The following is a 20,357-nucleotide window of genomic DNA, read 5'->3' on the forward strand; positions in this document are numbered from 1 at the left end:
GCTGGATATAGTGGGTAGGGAGTTTCCCTTGCCTGAGCAATACCACATTGCCAGACTTGAGCACTGAGCCACTAGGCCTACAATGCCAAGCTAAATATCGTATCACCAAGAGTGGCCCTAAGGACCACTTGGGGAAGCTCCTTCCATACACACTCGAAAAAGAAATTCTACATCTACTTCAAAAACATTTTTTTTTCTGGAACACACCCAGCAATGCTCAGGGATTACTCCTGGCTCTGCACTGCAGAGTTACTCATGGTGGGCTCAGGAGACTACATGGGGTGCCAAGGATCAAATCCAGGTCAAACATGTTCAAGGCAAATGCCCTACCCACTGTACTATCTCTCTGGCCCCCTCAAAATATTTCTTAAACATAAATCTTTTCCTAGATACAAGAGATTAAAGTCAAAGATGTTCAAAAAGGAAAATTTACTCTATTACATTATCATTATGAAAGTTGCCTTAAGTAGAATATTAAAGGAAGTCAGGGATATTACAGTACTAAGTATAAGACCTAAATAATATATAGTATAATGATTTAAAATTTTTATGCCCATATTTGTAGAATGATAGGAGTATTACACGTTTGCTTTCTTATATGACTCTATGAACATGTACACTATGAAATTCCTCAAAAATAAAATTTTTACCCTTGGGGAAGAAATCGCATACAATTTTTAAAATTCATGTATCAACAACTACTTTAAAATCAAGTCTATCTCCTTCACTGCTGGTGGGAATGCTGACTGGTTCAGCCCTTTTGGAAAACAATATGGACTATTCTCAAAAAATTAGAAATTGAGCTCCCATTTGACCCAGCAAACCATTCCTGGGTATCCCGGAGAGGCAAAAAGGTATAGCAGAAATGACAGCTACATTTGTATGTTCATTGCAGCTCTGTTTACAATAATCAAAATCTGGAAAAAAACTGAGTGCCCAAAAACAGATGACTGGTTTAAGAAACCTTGGTACATCTACACAATGGAATACTATGCAGCTATTAGAAAAGATGAAGTCATGACATTTGCATATAAAAGTGGATCAACGTGAAAAGTTATCATGTTGAGTGAAATGAGTCAGCAAGAAAGAGACAGACATAGAAAGATGGCACTCATCTGTGGATTATAAAGTAGCAGGATGGGACACTGACACCCAAGAGTACTAGAGATAAGAACCAGGAGGTTTGCCCCAGAGCTTGGAAACTGGCCTCACATGCTGGGAGAAAAGTCAGCAGAGACAGAGAAGGGAACACCTAGTAGAGGATGTTGGGAGGACCCACTCGGGTTGAAAGCTGCATATCAAAAATAGACTATAGACTAAACATAATGGCCACTCAATACCTCTATTGCAAACTACAACATCCAACAAGAGAGAATAAAAGAGAATGCCCTGCCACAGAGGCAGGATGGGGTGGTGGGGGTTGGGATGGGGGTGGTGGAGGGATACTGGGATCATTGGTGGAGGAGAATGGGCACTGGTGGAGGGATGTAAACTAAATACAAACATGAAAGTTCATAAGTTTGTAACTGTACCCCATAATTCACTAATAAAAAAATTTTAAATAATAAAATAAAGTCTAAAAAATATCTAAATATGGAATATATGACAACAGGAAAATGTAGTCACTAATAATTTGCATATTTCAATTTAAAAGATTTAATAAACATGAATATTCAACACCAATATGGACAAAAGAACAAAAAGTAAAAAGAAACAATAAAGATTATAACCAAAGTTTTATGTTGGTAAACAGCCTGAAAAACTGGGAGTCCCAATTAACAATGTCAATGCTGAAAAACACATCAGAAATATTTCAGATTTTAATGTTTTCATATCTTCCTAAACCTCTGTCATTGATTATGCTAAGTTCAACGATCAAATCATATTTAAAAAAAGCATTAAGTCACCAGATTAACAAGTTTTCCTACTTCTTCTAAATCTTCTTTTAATATACTATTAATTAAAAGACCCCCACAGTGAAGAATAAAACACTGCATATGGTTGGATTATAATCTGACAGTTGCTAACATTTCAAATAATGCTGTAAGACGAAAATGTAAAACCGGTCTTAATATTTTATAACTAGCAATAGAAACCATACGCTTTAAAGGCAGTTACAGAGAATACTAATACTCACAACCAAAGATATCTCCAGCTCTTTGCAGATACTTGACTCAGTTTTCTCTAGGATTTCATCAATATTACTAATTGTGTCTTCAAGAGTCAATGATTCTTCCACAGACAAATCAAAAACCTCATTTAAAGAAAACAAATCTCAATTAATTAGTACTCAGAGTGTCCTTAGAACTGGAATATTAACCTACATATTCACTCTGTCCTTATATCTGGAATATTAACCTATGGACTGGCCAAAATGAGGAAATACAGGACGACACGTTTCAGGGATACAGATAAAAAGCTTTGCATATAGGAAACTCTTTTAAGTTCAGTTCCCAACACTTACACATCCCAAAAGTATTACCCCAGTAAGATTTGCCCAGCAAAAAAGGGGGCACACAAATAAACATAAATCACACACTTAAAGAAAACCTTAAAAAAACTACTGAAAGATACAAACGATCACTACACATATAAAAAGTATGAGCTAAGGGGCTGGAGCGATAGCACAGCAGATAGGGCATTTGCCTTGCACGCGGCCGACCTGGGTTCGATTCCCAGTATCCAATATGGTTCCCTGAGCACCGCCAGGAGTGATTCCTGAGTGCATGAGCCAGGAGTACCCCTGTGCATTGCCAGGTGTGACCCCCCCAAAAAATGTATGAGCTAAAAACAGGGATATAACCAATAATTGGGGTGCAGAAAAAGAAGTCTAAGAGCTGATAATCTTGAATACTCAGATGACAAGTTAACAATTCAAAGGCAGATATCAACTCTGACATAAGGAATGATTCTGATTATACCTACACTTACACACCAGATGTGACCCAAAATAAATGAATAAATAAAACCCACAAGACAGAAGACATAGTACTGCAAGTAGGGGTGCACTGCATGCAGCTGGTCAGGGTTTGATCACCCCATACAGTTTCCCAAGCACCACTGGGTGTGCCCCCCCTCCAAAAAATAAAGTTTTATTTTCCTTTTTTTTCCTTCTTTATTTTTCTTTTTTTTCTCTTAAAGTTTTATTTTCCCAAATAAAACTAAAAACATTTACCGGGAAATCATTCATAGAAATAAGATAAATGAAACTATGTGTCATTTATGTGTCACTATGTGTGCTGCTGCCTTTGCTGAGGAGAGATTCAAGTAACAAATAAGCAAAAACTGAATAAGCATTCACAGTACAGGACAAAACACATATGCCCTCAAACCTTTTAGAAAAGTATTGTTCTATAATAATAAATATCTATAAAACACATTTCCAATAGTTGATATAAACTAAGACTAATGCTCCCCATGAGTTTAACTACTTTAAAGAAATGTGAACTAGCTAAAACTTAAAATCACACATTGCCAACTGACAGACCACTTTAAGATGTCCAGTTGGGTAGCTCATGTTTCCAGATGGAAATATGGTGGTAGGAAGGTGTAATGGTGGTGGGATTGGTGTTCGAATACTAAATATAGTCAAATATTGTGGACAACTTTATAAAACTAAATTTTAAAAGAATCAAATCAAATAAAATACACGTCTAGGTCCTTCACCATCTCAGCAGGCCCACCTCCACATCTCCTGGATCCTGCAGCTGCAACAGTTCTACTCATCACCTCAGACAGTTCACATTTATACTGCCAGTCACTGGGAGAACGAGCTTCTTAAAGGAGAGGACAAACTTCTCAGCACTTTGTCACTGAGCACAGCCCTTTAGTAAAGGGCAACCATAAGTGCCCTGTTTAGTCCTATCATACTAACAGGTATTTTCCAACAATAAATGTTTTACTTACATTGAATGGTCTTTGTCTATTCAGGTTATTTTTTTTACATTTTAATATAACATTTTTTAACATTTTAATATCATTAACAAGTTTCTGATCATTTTATCTGTTGTGATATTTAATTGCCATTATGAATTTAATATTTGTGTGTGGGAGGGGGGTGTGCATGCAGGAGAGAGTTGAGCTATAACTGGCTGTGCTACTCCCCTCTTTTATGTTCAAGGTTTACTCCTGGTGTTGCTTGGAGAGCCATATATGCTGCCTGGAACTTAACCAGGTCAGCTGCATGCAAGTAAGCACATTAACTCTGTGCTGTCTCCAGCCTTCATGAATTTAATCTTAAGTGATCTTTATATAAGCAGACTTGACTGGCATGTGTTTGAAGCAATATGACGAAATATGACTATAAAAACCAAGCTCCCAGAAGTGAGCGGCCACAAAGCAGCTGCACAACATCTTATAGCCTAGTTCTTCCTCTCGAAGAACCTGGCTAGCTACCGAGAGCTCTCTGCCTGCACGGGAGAGCCTGGCAAGCTCCCCGTGGCATATTCATATGCCAAAAACAGTAACAATGATGAGTCTCATTCCACTGATTCTGAAAGAGCCTCCAATGCAGCACCGTTGGGGAGGACGAGTAAAGAGAGGCTGCTAAAACCTCAGGCCTAGGACTAATACTGGGCCCACTCGAGCAAATCGATGATCAATGGGATGATGATGATACTGATTTTTTACATCTATAAAGATTTCTAATACAAGCTATTATTATTCAATACATATCAATAAGCACTGTAATATTTCCTAATATACAGTATTTCCTCAAATTTTTATATCTTTACAAACTTATTCAGATTTATCCTTAAGTTTTTCTAATTCTCCTCTCCTGACTCTTATTAAACTACATACTTGCAGAATTTGTTTCACACTAATTTTAAAATGTATTTTAAATGTATTAGCATACAATTACCCATACTAATTTTTAATTTGCATCTATAAAAAGAGAAATAGTTTAAGTTTCTTTACAAACTTATTTACAATTTTGCAAAATTTCAGAAATTTAGTGTTATTCATCCATATGTGTAGATGTGACCATCTCCACAAAAAAACATTTTTGAAGGATCTCTCTCATCTATGGGATATAAAGAAACGTAGTCAGGGAAAAACAAATGACCAAAGTCATCAGACTTGAATATTTGGCTACAGAACTGAGCTCACATGGAGGGGAAGGTGAATCAGAAGACCCTTTGAAGACAGTGGTAGAGAGGAGGAAACAATGATGTTGATACATCCCTCAAAAGTATAATTAACGGTTCTCTTAAATTCCAGCACCTCAATAAAATGATAAAAATCAAAAAATAAAAAGTATGTAAGTTTTACTAAACAGGACTTAAAAAAAGACAAAGAAAATCTTTACTACTCTCTAAAGCAATGGCTTTTTAATTTTATTGAATCACCATGAGATAGTTACGAGCTTTCATGTTTGGGTTACAATCACACGATGATCAAACACCCATCCCACCACCAATATCCTCAGTATATCCCCCTTTCCCACCCTTCCCCTGCCTCCATGGCAGACAATATTCCCCATACTCTCTCTCTACTTTTGGGCATTATGGCTTGCACACAGACACTGAGAGGTCATCATGTTTGGTCCATTATCTACTTTTCAGCACGGATCTCCCATCCTGACTGATTCTTCCAGCCATCATTTTTTTTAAAGCAGTGACTTTCAATCTTTTTACCATTATGGATTAGAACCAAGAACCAGGGGCTGAAAATCACAGCTCTAAAGCACAAGGGCATACACATACCTATCTCTTTAAGCCTAAAGTGAGTATTTGGAGGAGTTTTTAAAAAATTTTTTTTGGTTTTATTTTTCCAAAGTGCATTTTCCAAAGTGCATTTATTCATGTTTCACTCGGTCTAGAATTAAGGGTAAACAGTGGAGATTTGCTCTTTGGGTAAAGTTGTAATGAGAGTTTATATGACCAAGAGAGTTCATAAAATCTTCAGGAAAAAGAGGATAGAATGGGCTTTATAGTTGGTTGAGATCTGATGGTCCTAAAAGTAACCAAAAAAGAGATAAAAAAAAAAAAACCCTCACACAGAAAACCCTAAAAAAAAACCCAATCTTAAAATTTAATCCAAACATCTGGAATTGATTTAAAAGAAAAAACAGCCTATTGCTAGCTCTGTCACATTGTTAGACTGCAAACGCTTGAAAAGAAGTGAACAGTTATCACACTCCTCTGTCCTTTGGAGAGATTTAGCTTTGGAAAGATAACAAGTTGCAAATTAACAGATCTCATCTGAATTCCATCCTTTCTCCCTGGGGCTTCTGTTTCTCCCCAAACCCTCCCCCCTCTTGATCCAAAGAATAAAGCAAATATTTGTAATAAAACTCAAGAGGTACTATCTTATACTTACAACTGGGTTAAAGTTTTCACTCATCTCCCAGGCTGTAAACATATGAACATATAATTCCTCTGACCCTGAAAGAGCCCCCAATACGGCAGTATTGGGAAGGACGAGCAAGGAGAGGCTGATAAAATCTCAGGGCCAAAGTAGGCTGCCAAAATGAAGAAGGACTAAAATGACTGTACGCTGGCATCAGAAGCATCCACCAAGGACCTGATGGTGCAAGTGCAAAAGATCAAGTACGAAGTCATTGGTCTGACCGAGACGAGAAGGCATCGATAACATCATGCCATTTTCGATACTGGAGAAGAACTGTTCCTGAAACAATGTTCATTAGAAACGAACTAGTTCCTGATGTTCCATTTGCTCTCAATGGAACGAACATCTCCAAATGCAGCAGTTACATGTACCTAGGTCGAGAATTCAACACGACAAATGACCTGGCACCTGAACTGCACAGGAGGAAGAGAGCGGTGTGGAACACCTTCAAGAGCGTTGAAAAAGTGATTAAGAGGATGAAGAACCTCCGGCTCTGGGCACATCTTTTCAACTCCACCATTCTTCCTGTACTCACATACGCCTCAGAGACCTGGGCCCTACGAAAACAGGATGAGAACGCTATTTGGGTCTCCCAAAGAGAAATGCTTGGAGTATCACGTTTCACCCAAGTGAGAGCAGGAATGTCCAGAGTTCTGACATCTGTCGACAATCGAGGATCAGGGACGCTGCCTCGTTTGCCAAGGTGTTGAAAATCAGATGGGCCCGACATGTAATACTATTTGGAAATGACCGGGGGACTAGAGCCATTATCGACTGGATTCCACAGGACGCCAAAAGAATGCCTAGCCACCCACCTATGAAATGATCAGACTTTGTCAAGACCCTGAACAAATGGTTTGAGGCTCTTTGTGTTCCTGGAGCGAGCAGACACCACTGGACTACACTAGCATTCAACAGGATCAAATGGAGACGTTACTGGCGCCCTCTCAAGCAAATTGATGAGCAATGGGATGACAGGTGATACAAGTGACAAGATAATCTCTTCATTCCTCCATTCAGTTACACATTCACATTCTCTTTTTAATCTTATTCCCTGTCTGTATCTCTAAGAAATGAATCATATTTGGAATTTTTCTTTTAGAACATTCCCTGGTTTATGCTGTAACACTGCTAGATAAGAATTCTTATTACCTTTAAGGCACTCTGGAACCATGCCATAAGATGCTGTAGAGAATTATCTGTTTCACTTCTAACATTGGTGAATTCCCGTCTTTTATCACACTTCCAATCATAAAATTTTCCAAGTATTTCTTCAGAGTATGTCCTTTCTTTGGCTTGCCCATATACTGCCTCTAAAGAGACTGACATGTCCTGCAGAAACATGCTTCTGTTAATAAAGCTTATTAACTTCTTATTAAGATGTAATCACAGTATTAGAACCAGAGACATAAATATATGGTAAATACTAGTCTTTGATAAATTTATAAATAAAATCTAGAATAACTACACAGACATGAAAGCAAAAAGCTACCAAGAAAGTGGTTTATTCAAACTATAATAGTCAAGTTTATTAAGGGAATCATAAATAATATATTTGACCCTTAAAACAATAGGGGTGTATGGGATCTACTTACACATGAATTTTCTTGTGAAAAGACATGCAGACTTATGTTACCAATAAATACAGACAGTACTGTAAATTTATTTTCTCTTCATTGTGATAGTAACATTTTCTTTCCTCTAGCTTACTATACTGTGAAAATATAGAATATGTGCAATATATAAAATAAATTCTTATAAACTATGTTATTAGTGTGATTAGTAGGTAGACTTTGAAAGAGTCAAAGACTATACTCACTTTTACTCAAAGGAACTAAAAATACTAATTTTAAAAGATTTTGAGAACCTTTATTCACAGCAGCCAAAACATGAAATGCCTATCAAAGGGTAACAGCAGAAAGAAGTTGTGATATAGACAGGTATTTCATGGACTATTACTCAGCTATTTAAAAAGAACAACAGGGGGCTGGAGCGATAGCAGGTAGGGCATTTGCCTTGCATGCGACCGACCTGGGTTCGAATCCCAGAATCTCATATGGCTACCTGAGTACTGCCAGGAGTAATTCCTAAGTGCAGAGCCAGGAGTAACCCTTGTGCACTGCTAGGTGTGACCCAAAAAGAAAAAAAGATGGGCCAGAAGATAGTACAGCAGACAAGGCACCTGATTTGCACACAGCCAACCTGGGTTTAATCCTGGCACCCCATATGGTCCCTTGAGCCCATCAAGAGTGACCACTGAGCACAGTGTCAGGAGTAAGCCCTGAGCATCGAGTTAGATGTGGCAAAAAATAATAAATTAAATTAATTAAATGTATAATACTGAAGAGACAGTACAGCTACCTTACATGCAGCTGACTCGGTTTCAATTTCCAGCATCCCAGATGTTCCCCCAAGCCTGCCAGGAGTGATTCTTAGCACAGAGTCAGAGGCAAGCCAATGCACAGCTGGGCATAACCCAAAACAAATGAAAAATGATTAAAAAAAAAGAACTCATGATCCAAAATGGATAGAGAGCTTAATGTGATTTGCTAAGCAGAATGTTATCCCACAAACTATCACAGAACAGTTGAACAGGAAATATAGGCTTTTTAAGTTTAAAAAAAATTCTTTTCTAGGGGCCAGAGCGTTAACACAGTGGGTAGGGCGTTTGCCTTGCATGCGGCCGACCCGGGTTCGATCCCCAGCATCCCATATGGTCCCCCAAGCACCGCCAGGAGTAATTCCTGAGTGCAGAGCCAGGAGTAATCCCTGAGCATCGCTGAGTGTGACCCAAAAAGAAAAAGAAATTCTTTTCTAAACTTATCCTATTCAACTATTCCATAATTTTTGGGCAACAACTTGCTTAGTGAATTACCTCAACTATCCATGTGGTCACAAAAGGCAACAGCTCTTTTTCTTAATTTTATTTTTATATAATTGTTCATAACAATTTGTTACATTTAATATTTCAACATCAATCCCACCACCATTACACTTATCTACCACGTTTTAAATGTTTCCACCCTGGCCCCCAAAGCAGGGCCTACATAATTTATTTTTCATTGCTTGGTTATGAATTAACCAAGGGGAATTAAAATGATGCCAAAAAATTTCCTTAGAGGAAATTTGTGAAGATTTGTATTTCACCCAGAGCCATTAAACCCTTGTATAAGAGATTACTAACATGTTGTAAAAGTTTGAGCCTGTGTGTTTATATATACATATATAAACACATTTTTTTTCTTTCCGAGATGGGTTGCCTTCTACTTTACACCCCATCAAATGTGGTGTGCTACTCTTGGTACATCAGTGGTGTAGAGCCACATTTGCACAGCCACATTTGCACAGCCACATTTGGCCGCTCCAAGAGTTCTAAAATTTTGAATACAAATAGCTAAATGAATACAGACTTTGGCCAGCATAGGCTATAGAGCAAGTTTCAAGAAGATGAAGAGAGGATTAGGGATCTACTCCATATGTAAGGGGCACATGTCTTAAATACATAAGGCCCCATGTTTGATCTCTAGCATCACAGTCCCTGAGCATGACCAAGAAAAGTCCTAGAATCCTCTAAGCACCATGTGTGACCCTGATGCCCTTAGTACTATAGGGGTCCATGTCGCTGGATCTTAGAACTGAACCATCTGGCCTAGTTGGCGAAGTAACAGGGGTAAAGTGAACACCCATAAAAGAGGATAAGGGGAAGAGCTCAGGTTATCTTAATAGCCTACATATTCAAGGTTTGTTGTTTTGTTTTTCGGCGGGGGTGGGGGGGAAGCTAGCTGTTTGAGAAGGGAAAAGTGGACATGTGCCATTGAGTCAACAGTTATTGATACTCTGCATATACAGGAAATAAGAAATGTTGGGGCGGGGATACTGTTCAGTGGTAACATGGAAATAGGTGACTGAGTATGGCAGACAGTGAGGAACTCCACTGTAGTCGCCACTGCCCACCAGACCCAAGTCAATGGCCTATGGTCCTAAGAAGTACAAAAATATATCTTGGTTCAAAACAAAATAATGCCTCCTAGAGAAGGGCTATCAAATGGTCTAAACTGAAAGCCTCCAGGTAAAATGTTTTTCCAGCCTTAATCCTACAGAGTCCATCTCAGTTTGAATAAGAAGAAATGAGGGCACACAGCTGCATAAATCTTGATAAATCTTGATAATTAGATTATATTTTTCTCCTCAGTGGTCAAGAATCTGTCATTTTGTCCTTTAGGACATATATCTTAACCTACTCTAGTAAATTTACCTTTAGGTCTATTGGCCCACCTGTTTCAAGGTAAGAGTGATCCTGAAGTCTGTTTTAGGTTCACCCACCTCACTGGTATGCCTCTAGGTGTCAGGAAATAATGCCAATCGAGGGAAACTGAGACTTAAGTAGGTCAATATGTCAAAGACCCAAGATGATCCCTGAGCTGGATGTTGCCCCAAAAATTAAAAGTTTATTATCTGAAGGGCCTGGAAGACAGTACAAGAATTAAGAGCACATGCACCTAACCCCATTTCAATTCGGAACATGATCTGGCCTCCTGAATACTGAAGGCACAGCACTGGTAGCCTCTGAGTACCATCAACCGAGGACTTGGTGGTCCCAAGTAATACTACATCCTCCATTCCTACTAGTTAGCCATCTGGACCAAAAGGCTGAGAATCATAGTGAAGAGCACTGTTTGGGAGGCCAAAAAAGAAAAGGAAAAAAAAGAATAATGAATCAACTGATCAGGGAGAAAGCTCAAAGATTTGGAGTGCATACCTACAGTCCTGAACTGGAGCAACAGTACAGCGGTTAGGCGTTTGCCTTGCATGCGGCCAACCCGGGTTCAATTCCTCCATCCCTCTCGGAGAGCCCGACAAGCTACCGAAAGTATCCCGCCCATACAGCAGAGCCTGACAAGCTACCCATGGTGTATTCAATATGCCAAAAACAGTAAAAACAAGTTTTACAATGGAAACATTACTGGTGCCCGCTTGAGCAAATCGATGAACAACAGGATGACAGTGCTACCTACAATCCCAATACTTCTTTGTTCCCTAGCATATAGGTGTAGTTCTGGTGGCCCTGAGGTCCAAGGGGGAAAAAAACTATTAAATGAGATACTGATATACAGTGTAAATTTTAATCAGTATCTCTTCACAACTGTGGCTGTTAGGCTAGTTGGTTTTTAGACAAGGAGACAGAACAATGACAGATATTCACTAAAGCCAAGTGATACTGCCCAGCACACTGAGGTGGGTAGTCTGGAGCACACCACAAAGATGGCCCAGGAAACCCCCAGCACTTGGGACTGAAGCAGTACCACTCTCACATTGAACTATCAGCCCCACTTGGCAGAGAGAGTTTCAAAGAGGACCCCCCCCACCTCAGACATCCTGAGCACTACTCTGGAGATAACTGTTTTCAAATTATATGCCCACACAGACCAACCCACAAGTATCAAAAGACAAATGGAAACCAAAATAACTGATCAGTCACCAAGGAGATAAGTCATTCCTCTATACACCAAAACTTAGAAAATTTAATAATCACAATATCAAACATAAGTTCAACTTGGAGTTAAATGAAGAAAATAAATGAAGACTTCTAGAGGAAACATTTAAATGTTAAAAAAAAAATTTTAATTATATTACTATACAGAATGCGACAGAGAGTCTCTGGCCCGCACACCTGGCTGTCTTCCCCGGGGCCCTTCTGAGGGGATGGGCTCCAGCTTCCCTCCTCGCCCCGAGCAGAGCTCTCATGGCTGAAAACCTCCAGAGCCTTAGCCACAGCCATGCTCAAGGCCCCTCTCCACACATTCAGACGAGCCTCACACATGAAGGTACCAGCAGAGGAACCCAGGTGTTTGGGACCCGGAGCTGAGACCTCCAAGCCTGCTTGGATTGGGACTCGGCCTCTTCTGCCCAGATTTCCCATTTTCCAGTAGCTAGGGGGTCACACCCAGGGACTGCCTCCCCGGCGCCCTGTGATCCCATCAACGGCCAACATCCAGAGACTTAAAAGCAAGCTCCCGGAACCATGCAGCCACTTTGCGGCCACACAACATCTTATAGTCTAGTTCTCCCTCTGGGAGAACCAGTAGGCTACAGAGTTTCCTGCCCACATGGGAGAGCCTCGCAAGCTCCCTGTGGTATATTCATATGCCAAAAACAGTAACAATGATGTGTCTCATTCCCCTCACCCTGAAAGAGCCTTCAATGTGGCATCGCTGGGAAGGACGAGTAAGGAGAGGCTTCTAAAATTTCTGGGCTAGGATGAATGGAGACTTTAGTAAGACTGCTCAAGAAATTCGACAATCAATGGGATGATGATGATGATGATGATGTAGAATCCAACATTGCCTTTCTCATTCATTCCAAATTACAGTCATTGCTAAGATAGCAGGATTGGGATAAAGTAAAGGTTCCACACACCACTGACATAGCTAACTTTATTCTAACCACCTATAAGGGACCTTAAAATCCCTAAAACACAGATCAGGATCCCTCTGGCTAATTCTGACATGTAATCCTACTTGGTTTTCTCTAGAAAGCAAAGCAATAGGTACTCACATGCCTGCTACTGCTTTGGTCAATTTAAGTTTTCCAAATGAATGCTGCTCTAGCAGATGAGACATATCTGACCACTTTACTTTGTATGCCTATTTGATTATGTAATGTATTGATGCATTACTTGATAAGGTAATGCTTATGTACTATACCAAGTAATGCATTGATACATCATATTATATATAAACATTGTATTAAACACAATTTTACTTTATAAACATTAAATATGTAAACACTAAGTATATTATTTTAATTCTTTTTTTTTATTTTTTTTATTTTTGGGTCACACCCGGCAACACACAGGGGTTATTCCTAGCTCTGCACTCTGGAATTACCCCTGGCAGTGCTCAGGAGACCATATGGGATGCTGGGAATTGAACCCGGGTCGGCCACGTGCAAGGCAAATGCCCTACCCGCTGTGCTATTGCTCCAGCCCCTTTAATTCCATTTTTAAACTAGAAAAATAGAAATGTTTCCATCTTTACTTACTGAATCTCAAAGTAAATGCTACTTTTACCCCTCAAATAAATCCAACATTAGTAAACATTAGGTATCTTTTAAATTCCAACCTGTAATGTCTGCAAGCGTTTAGAAAGAGGTAATTCATCTACTTCCAAAATAAAAACTTCTACTGCCATGCACAGCTTCTGTTGCACATCATTTCTTTCCACAATCAAAATTTTTCCTTCATTCTAGAGGGAGGATAATACTTTCATTAGTATATCACTGGCTTTATGTATACAGATATTCTTTACATGTTAACTTCTATTTAAAAAATGGTTACCATTAAATCAGTAAAATTTAATGTCATATTCTACAAATATATAGTACATTTAGAAAACCTGAGATCACCAAAGTGTTCTCTTTCCTTAATTAAAAATTAGACTTAGGTTTAATAATCCCTCTAATTTGTCCTCCATTATTTCTGCATCAACCAACTTTTTTCCTTAGTAAAGTATAAATCCTGCACTGACATATTGCAAACCTCCTACTTCCTTCTTATCCTAAATTTCTTCATCTACTTTTTCTTCAAGATTTAGAATATTAAAAAAAAATATATTTAGAATATAAAAACTCCACAAGGCAAGCACTCTAACCACTGTACTATTGCTTCGGCCTTTTGGGGGAGGGGCGAGGGGGTAGAAGAGGGAGTCTGGCACATACTCTTAAAAGCTCAAATTTTAGTGTATTTGTTTACACTCAACAGGATCATTTTTAAACCACAGAGCTAAAAAAAATTTTTTTCTTTCTCAAAAATATGACAATCAAGTTGAGGAACTGTCCAAAATAGACAAATCAACAACACTAAGATTCAAATTAAGTACAAAAAAGGGAGGTAGAACAGCAACTCTGAGTCACAATGATAACTCTGCATTTATCCAATTAATTAGTCTTCGGTCTGTCAAATTAACTCGAGGATAATGTACCTAAAATTAACTCCTGATAATCAGCAGTATGAAGAATATTTGCTTTAAGTAGAAAAGTAAAATCACTGTTGTACCTCTAGGTCATAGAGGTACCTGTCCTGAATCACTTTCCTATCTTCAAGCTACAAAAACTCAAAAGCAGTTATTTTTCACACAAAAATATTGTGTTTTAATGTTAGAAAATAGATTCTGCAGTTTAACATACCTTGGTTCAAAGTCTCTACTAATGTTTATAAGTATATGAGCAAGCAATTTTCTTCAAACGTGTAGGTCTCAGTTTCCTCATTTAAAAAATGGGATAGGGGTTCAGGGGAAAGGAAGTGAGGGTGGCCCATATTCAATGGTGGGGGTAAATGGACACTGGTAGTGGGTGTGGTGTTAGAATATTGTCTTCCTGAAATCCTATAACTGTCAGTACTCTCCCTCTCAGAGAGACCGGCAAGCTACTGAGAGTATCCCACCCACACGGCAGAGCCTGGCTTATTCGATATGCCAAAAACAGTAACAAGTCTCACAATGGAGACGTTACTGGTGCCCAGTCGAGCAAATCGATGAGCAACAGGATGACAATGACAGTGACAATGGCAGTAAAATTATAAATCATAGTGACTACATTTTTTAGTTTTAAGTAATTATAAGGAAAACTGTCATAAGGTTAAGTTTTCATCTCTTTTTTCTGAGTAATAAAAATATTCATAGCTTTAAGATGGGGAGAAAATGTCCATTTTAAAGATTACAAGGAAAAGTACTTAATTCTGTTGTCACACTTTTTCTTCATTAATAACTTACCAGTTTAATATTTAAATATATAAAATAACAAATATAAATACTATCTTCATATAAAATATGCCTGGCATTCCCAAAGGCATAATTATCCTGTACATTTTTCTCATCCAAGGGCTATGTTATGTTACTAAACTGGACAACGTAGGTATGCACTCAGAACAATTCTTTCAAGGTACAATTCCCAGAGGTAAAAACCACCAATATTTAAGTCAAATGATTTCAAACCAATGCTATTATAAAAAGCTATGTATGAATGTTGTGCCAAATATATTTTGATGTCAAAATAAGTTCTGATTAGCTCAAAATAAGAAAATTTCAAGTTGATATAAGTATGCTTGTACCTAAAATAATAAAATATTCATATATGAAATATTCCTTTCTTCACACCGTTTTCCTACCTACAAACAACCAACTTTCAACAACAGGTGGCTTAAATTGTATTTAATCATAAAGAAGAATGAAACACTGCAGCATAAACCATCCCACTCAGGTAAGAAAACATGTCCTATTCATATACAGGGAAGCATCCTTAGCTTACAAGCATAATGCCCAGCAAAAGCCATGGTCTCTTACAGAACAACTTCTAGGCTTCCTGATAAGAATGTCAGTTGCAGGAGTCCCAGCCATGTATTTGGAGTTTACAGTTCTTCCCAGTGCAAGTACCAACTGGAGATTTATTTGCCTAAACGATGTCGTCTAATGAAAGGTCTGCTATGTCACCTTATCAAATTACCAATAAAAGAGGGAATTAAGTCAAAGTCAAGGGGCTGGAGCAATAGCACAGCGGGTAGGGCATTTGCCTTGCACGTGGCCAACCTGGGTTCGATTCCCAGCATCCCATATGGTCCCCTGAGTACCGCCAGGGATAATTCCTGAGTACAGAGCCAGGAGTAACCCCTGTGCCATTGCCAGGTGTGATCCAAAAAAAGAAAAAATAATAAGTCAAAGTCAAATTCTCATGGAAAACAGAAAAAGATTTTCTTAACCAATTATCTATAATTACTACTTACCTTCCCAACATTTCTTACAAAGCAATAAAATGAATCAGTTTTTAATAAGATGCTGTAGAAGTTAAATTCTTACACCAAGTATTATTTACTAGAGGTCAAAAAAGATAAAGAAAAAAATTCCAGGGGCGGGAGCAATAGCACAGCAGGTAGGGCATTTGCCTTGAACACGGCCAATCCAGGTTCAATTCCCAGCATCCCATATGGTCCCCTGAGCACCACCAGGGGTAATTCCTGAGTGTAGAGCCAGGAGTAACCCCTGAGCATTGTCAGGTGTGACCCAAAAAGAAAAAAAATTTCCAAATGTTTATAAAATAACATAATATGAAACTGATACCCAAGAACAGTAGAGACAAGGGCCAAGAATATTGCTCCATGGTTGGAAGCTTGCCTTGCGAGCTGAAGGAGAAGGCAGCTGGAATAGAGAAGGGACCACTAAGTTAGTGATGGTTGGAAGGATCAATCAGGATGTGTGCTGAAAGTAAAGGACCAAACATGATTGCCTCTCAGTATCTGTACTGCAAACCATAATTCCCAAAAGCAGAGAAAGACTAGGGGGGAAACTGTCGCCATAAAGGCAGGGGGAAGGTTAGGATGGGGAGGGGGGAATACCGGTGGTGGAAAATGTGCACTGGTGCAGGAATGGGTGTTCGATCATTGTTAAAACTCAAACACGAAAGCTCTGTAAGTGCAGCTCACAGTGATCCAAAAAAAATGAAAAAGAAAAAAAGAAAAAATTCCAAATGCTTTATTATTCTTCCTTTTATTGCTTTGGGTAGTAAAATACTGTTACAATTAGTGTCAACTTTTATAGTTTTAATATAAAAAAAAACTAATGCACCTTCATCACCACCAAATAAAGAAAAATTCTTGACTTACCAAATCTTGACAAGTTCTAATCTTCTCCTGAGCTAAATTGTAGTCTTTCCAAATTATCTCTAATTCATTCAAAGATTCTGGAGTAGTGAAACACCCTTCATTCAACACTTGTATAGCATCTGAAAGGTCATTTCCTAAACAAACACTGATGTTGACACGTCTATTTACAGAAAAAACAGGGTAAAAAGAATTTGTTAGTTCATATTAGAAAAAGTAACATTTACATAATAATGTTATAAAGTTACTATTTATGATACTGTTGAAGATAGCTTTTTAAAACTTTCTTTAAAATAACAGAAACTTTAAATATGCAGTTGAGAAAAACTTTTTCAAACTTTACATAAAGCATAAATTCAAAAGTCTCCATAATTTCTTTAAATTTTTTGTTAAGGAATCGTTCTTTGCAGTAAAAAAATTATATATAAAATTCTAACCCCTGCACAGTTTTTCTGTGTGTTCCAAGTGTTGCAGGTACAGCATGTTAACTCATGGGAAAGAGTTTGGGTAGGTGAAGAATAATGAAATCAAACAGTTTGATTTGGACGGTTGGGAGTTGGGAAGAGAAGTGAAGAAAAAGGGGAAAGGGAGAGAAGACACATGCCCAAGAGAGAACATGAGCTTCTCCAAAAAGGGGAAAGCCAAAAGTATTCCATCTCAGGTAGAGTTGCAGTGGATCTCCAAGGTAGAGAACACATGCAAGTCTCCAGAATTTGAAGTATCAAATGAACCTTTAATTATGGCCTACAATTATCTTTTCAAGTTCTTCTTTAAGTGCTTGTTTAGCAAGACTAAAGGTACAAGGTCTGTGAGCTTTAATAAGCAGACTAGTATTTCTAAAGTCTAAAAAAAAAAAAGCGATTAATCAGAGGGGCCAGAGTGATAGCACAGCGGGTAGGACATTTGCCTTGAATGCAGTCGACCTGGGTTCGATCCCCAGCATCCCATACGGTCCCCCAAGCACTGCCAGGAGTAATTCCTGAGTGCAGAGCCAGGAGGACCACTGAGAAAAAAAAAAAAAACTCAGAAAGGCAGGCCAATTAAGAAAGCCTATTCAGATTTTCTTTTTCTTTCTTTTTCTTTTTCCTTTTATGGTGGTGGTGGGGAGGGTGCTAGTGTTGAGGTCAGCAATGCTCAGGGGTTACTCCTGATTCTGCACACAGGAATCACTCTTGGCAGTACTCAGGGGACCATATGAGATGCCGGGAATCAAATCTGGGCCAGCTGCATGCAAGACAAGGACCCTACCCCTATACCACTACTCCAGCCCCTGATTTCCTATATTTTAAAACTACAAAAAAACTAAGTTCATAAAATAAAAAAAATTGTCTGGCTTAGTTTTGTCAACGTAGTCTTTAATTCTTTAGTAGTGTTATCAAAAGCTGGTTTGGCTTTATAGCAATCAATCACATTACTCAGATTCTTTTTTCTTTCTTTTGTATGCAAAGCAAGTGCCTTCCCTTTATCTCTGGATCCACATTACTCCAATTCTTAATAGACTTATAAACTAGATGCTAATTGGTAGATACCTACTGAAGAATATGAACGTCTAGTGATTAAAAACAACATGCAGTCTTTATTCAGGATAACAATATTTTAATTTTTTCTGCATTACAGGAAAGGTAAAAATTATAACCACCAACAAAACAATTTTCTACTAAAAAAACTACAAGGTAAGAAATGCTGAATAAACTGTCCAAATTATTTGCTAGTCCAATTTTTCTCGTCTTCTGACTCCAAGAAGGCTCTTTGCTTTTTTTTGTTTGTTTTATTTTGCATACAAATTACAATTAAGTAATTTAGAGTACTGAAGTCTTTATTCAGTGTAGGTCTGAAATAAGCCCAAGCAAAACAACTGTGCATAATACTTTCCTACCAAGTTACCACCCAGAAGTTATGCTGAATTGTTTTTAGTAATCTTACCTTCACAGATGACTTTAAACACTATTTTCTCACGTTGTGACAATAAAGCAGTGACAAAAAATAAAACAGTAACAAAAACACTCTAAAATTTACCCCTGGCATAACTATTTTTAGTAGTTTCTCTAAAGATATAAAAATACTGTTTCAAACAGGATGCTATCAATTATATATGTGGTATTTAGAGTAACTGGATGAGGAAATGCAATGGTTTAAAGAAGTGATGCCTAGATCACCCTTGGTCCCAAAGTATAGGGAAAAGGAAAGATAAGTCGGGGGTAAGAGCATAGAGGGTAAGAGTCAATGTACATCAATGGGTGTTAAAGAATGACAAAGCTAAGTATTCAGACCACAGAGTCAACAATACTGAAATCATGAGACCCAAACTTCAATAATCAAACTTTAAAAGGTGTCTGTCAAGATGGCAGGCTGGGGTAGAGGGTAGGAGACTAAATCTGGGAACACTAGTGGAGGAAGTTGAAACTGGTAGCAGGATAGATGATGGATTATTGTATGCCTAAAATGCAACTGTGAATAACTTTGTAAAACATGGTGTTTTAATAAAGTTAAATTTAGAAAAACTAAAATTTAAAAAAGTACTGTTTCAAAGTGAAAATGGTAGAAATAAAATTTAGAGGACCAATTAATTAGCAATAACTTTTAAATCATCAAAAATATATTCTTACCCACCTAATTTCTTTCAAGATTTCAACCTTAGCTGCCAGATTTTTCATTCTAGTACCTACATGAGTTTTCAAAGTGCTTTCTAAATGTTTAGTCAAATCCATGGTAGTTGCTTTCTCTTGCTGAAACAAAGAACAAACACATCTTAATGAGTCCCAGATAGGAAAATAGCTCTCATTATTTAAATGACTAGGCATAACTAAAATTTAGAAGATAAAAAAATTAGAGCATGGAATAACAAAGACTTCTGTATTAGTTGAGATTTGAAAAACAATTTATCCAGTCTTCTGCCTTTAAACAGTTTAGACTTTCATATTTCATACTTATTAGAAACCAAGAATCACAAAATTTCACATATTATCTGTAGTAAAAGATTTTTTACATCTTTTTTAAAACATTTTTAAGATAGGGTAGATAGGGTTAAAAGAAGTCAATAGTATATTAATGGTTAGATACTTTTTTTCCTTTATTTTTTTAATTTTTTGCTTTTTTGGTTGGTAATACCTGACAATGCTCAGGAATTACTCCTGGCAGTACTCAGGAGACCATAATAAGATACTGGGGATTGAACCCGGTCAACCACTGTGCAAGGCAAATGCCCTACCCACTGTACTATTGCTCCACTCCTCTCTTAACACTTCTTTCTAGTTAAAGAAACCAAAATTCTCAGAAATATGTTTTCCAGCACCAGGGTAGGAAATGTACAAGATGAGCATAGAAATTCCTATTATGTCAATAAGAGTGTCATCAAATA

At 37.9% G+C, this 20,357-nt stretch overlaps 1 protein-coding gene across 1 annotated transcript in view; it reads right to left on the reverse strand.

Moving 5' to 3' along the window:
• STK31 (serine/threonine kinase 31) overlaps positions 1 to 20,357 on the reverse strand; it is an 84,451-nt gene that overhangs the window by 21,762 nt on the left and 42,332 nt on the right. The window contains exons 10-14 of the mRNA XM_055123946.1: positions 19,610 to 19,725; positions 17,003 to 17,162; positions 13,473 to 13,595; positions 7,504 to 7,683; positions 2,138 to 2,254 (exon numbers count right to left, since the gene is read on the reverse strand). Of these exons, the coding sequence (XP_054979921.1) occupies positions 2,138 to 2,254; positions 7,504 to 7,683; positions 13,473 to 13,595; positions 17,003 to 17,162; positions 19,610 to 19,725 (696 nt within the window). The remainder of the gene's footprint in view (positions 1 to 2,137; positions 2,255 to 7,503; positions 7,684 to 13,472; positions 13,596 to 17,002; positions 17,163 to 19,609; positions 19,726 to 20,357) is intronic.

Source organism: Sorex araneus, chromosome 1 (genome assembly GCF_027595985.1).
Source record: "Sorex araneus isolate mSorAra2 chromosome 1, mSorAra2.pri, whole genome shotgun sequence".
Lineage (NCBI taxonomy): Eukaryota > Metazoa > Chordata > Mammalia > Eulipotyphla > Soricidae > Sorex > Sorex araneus.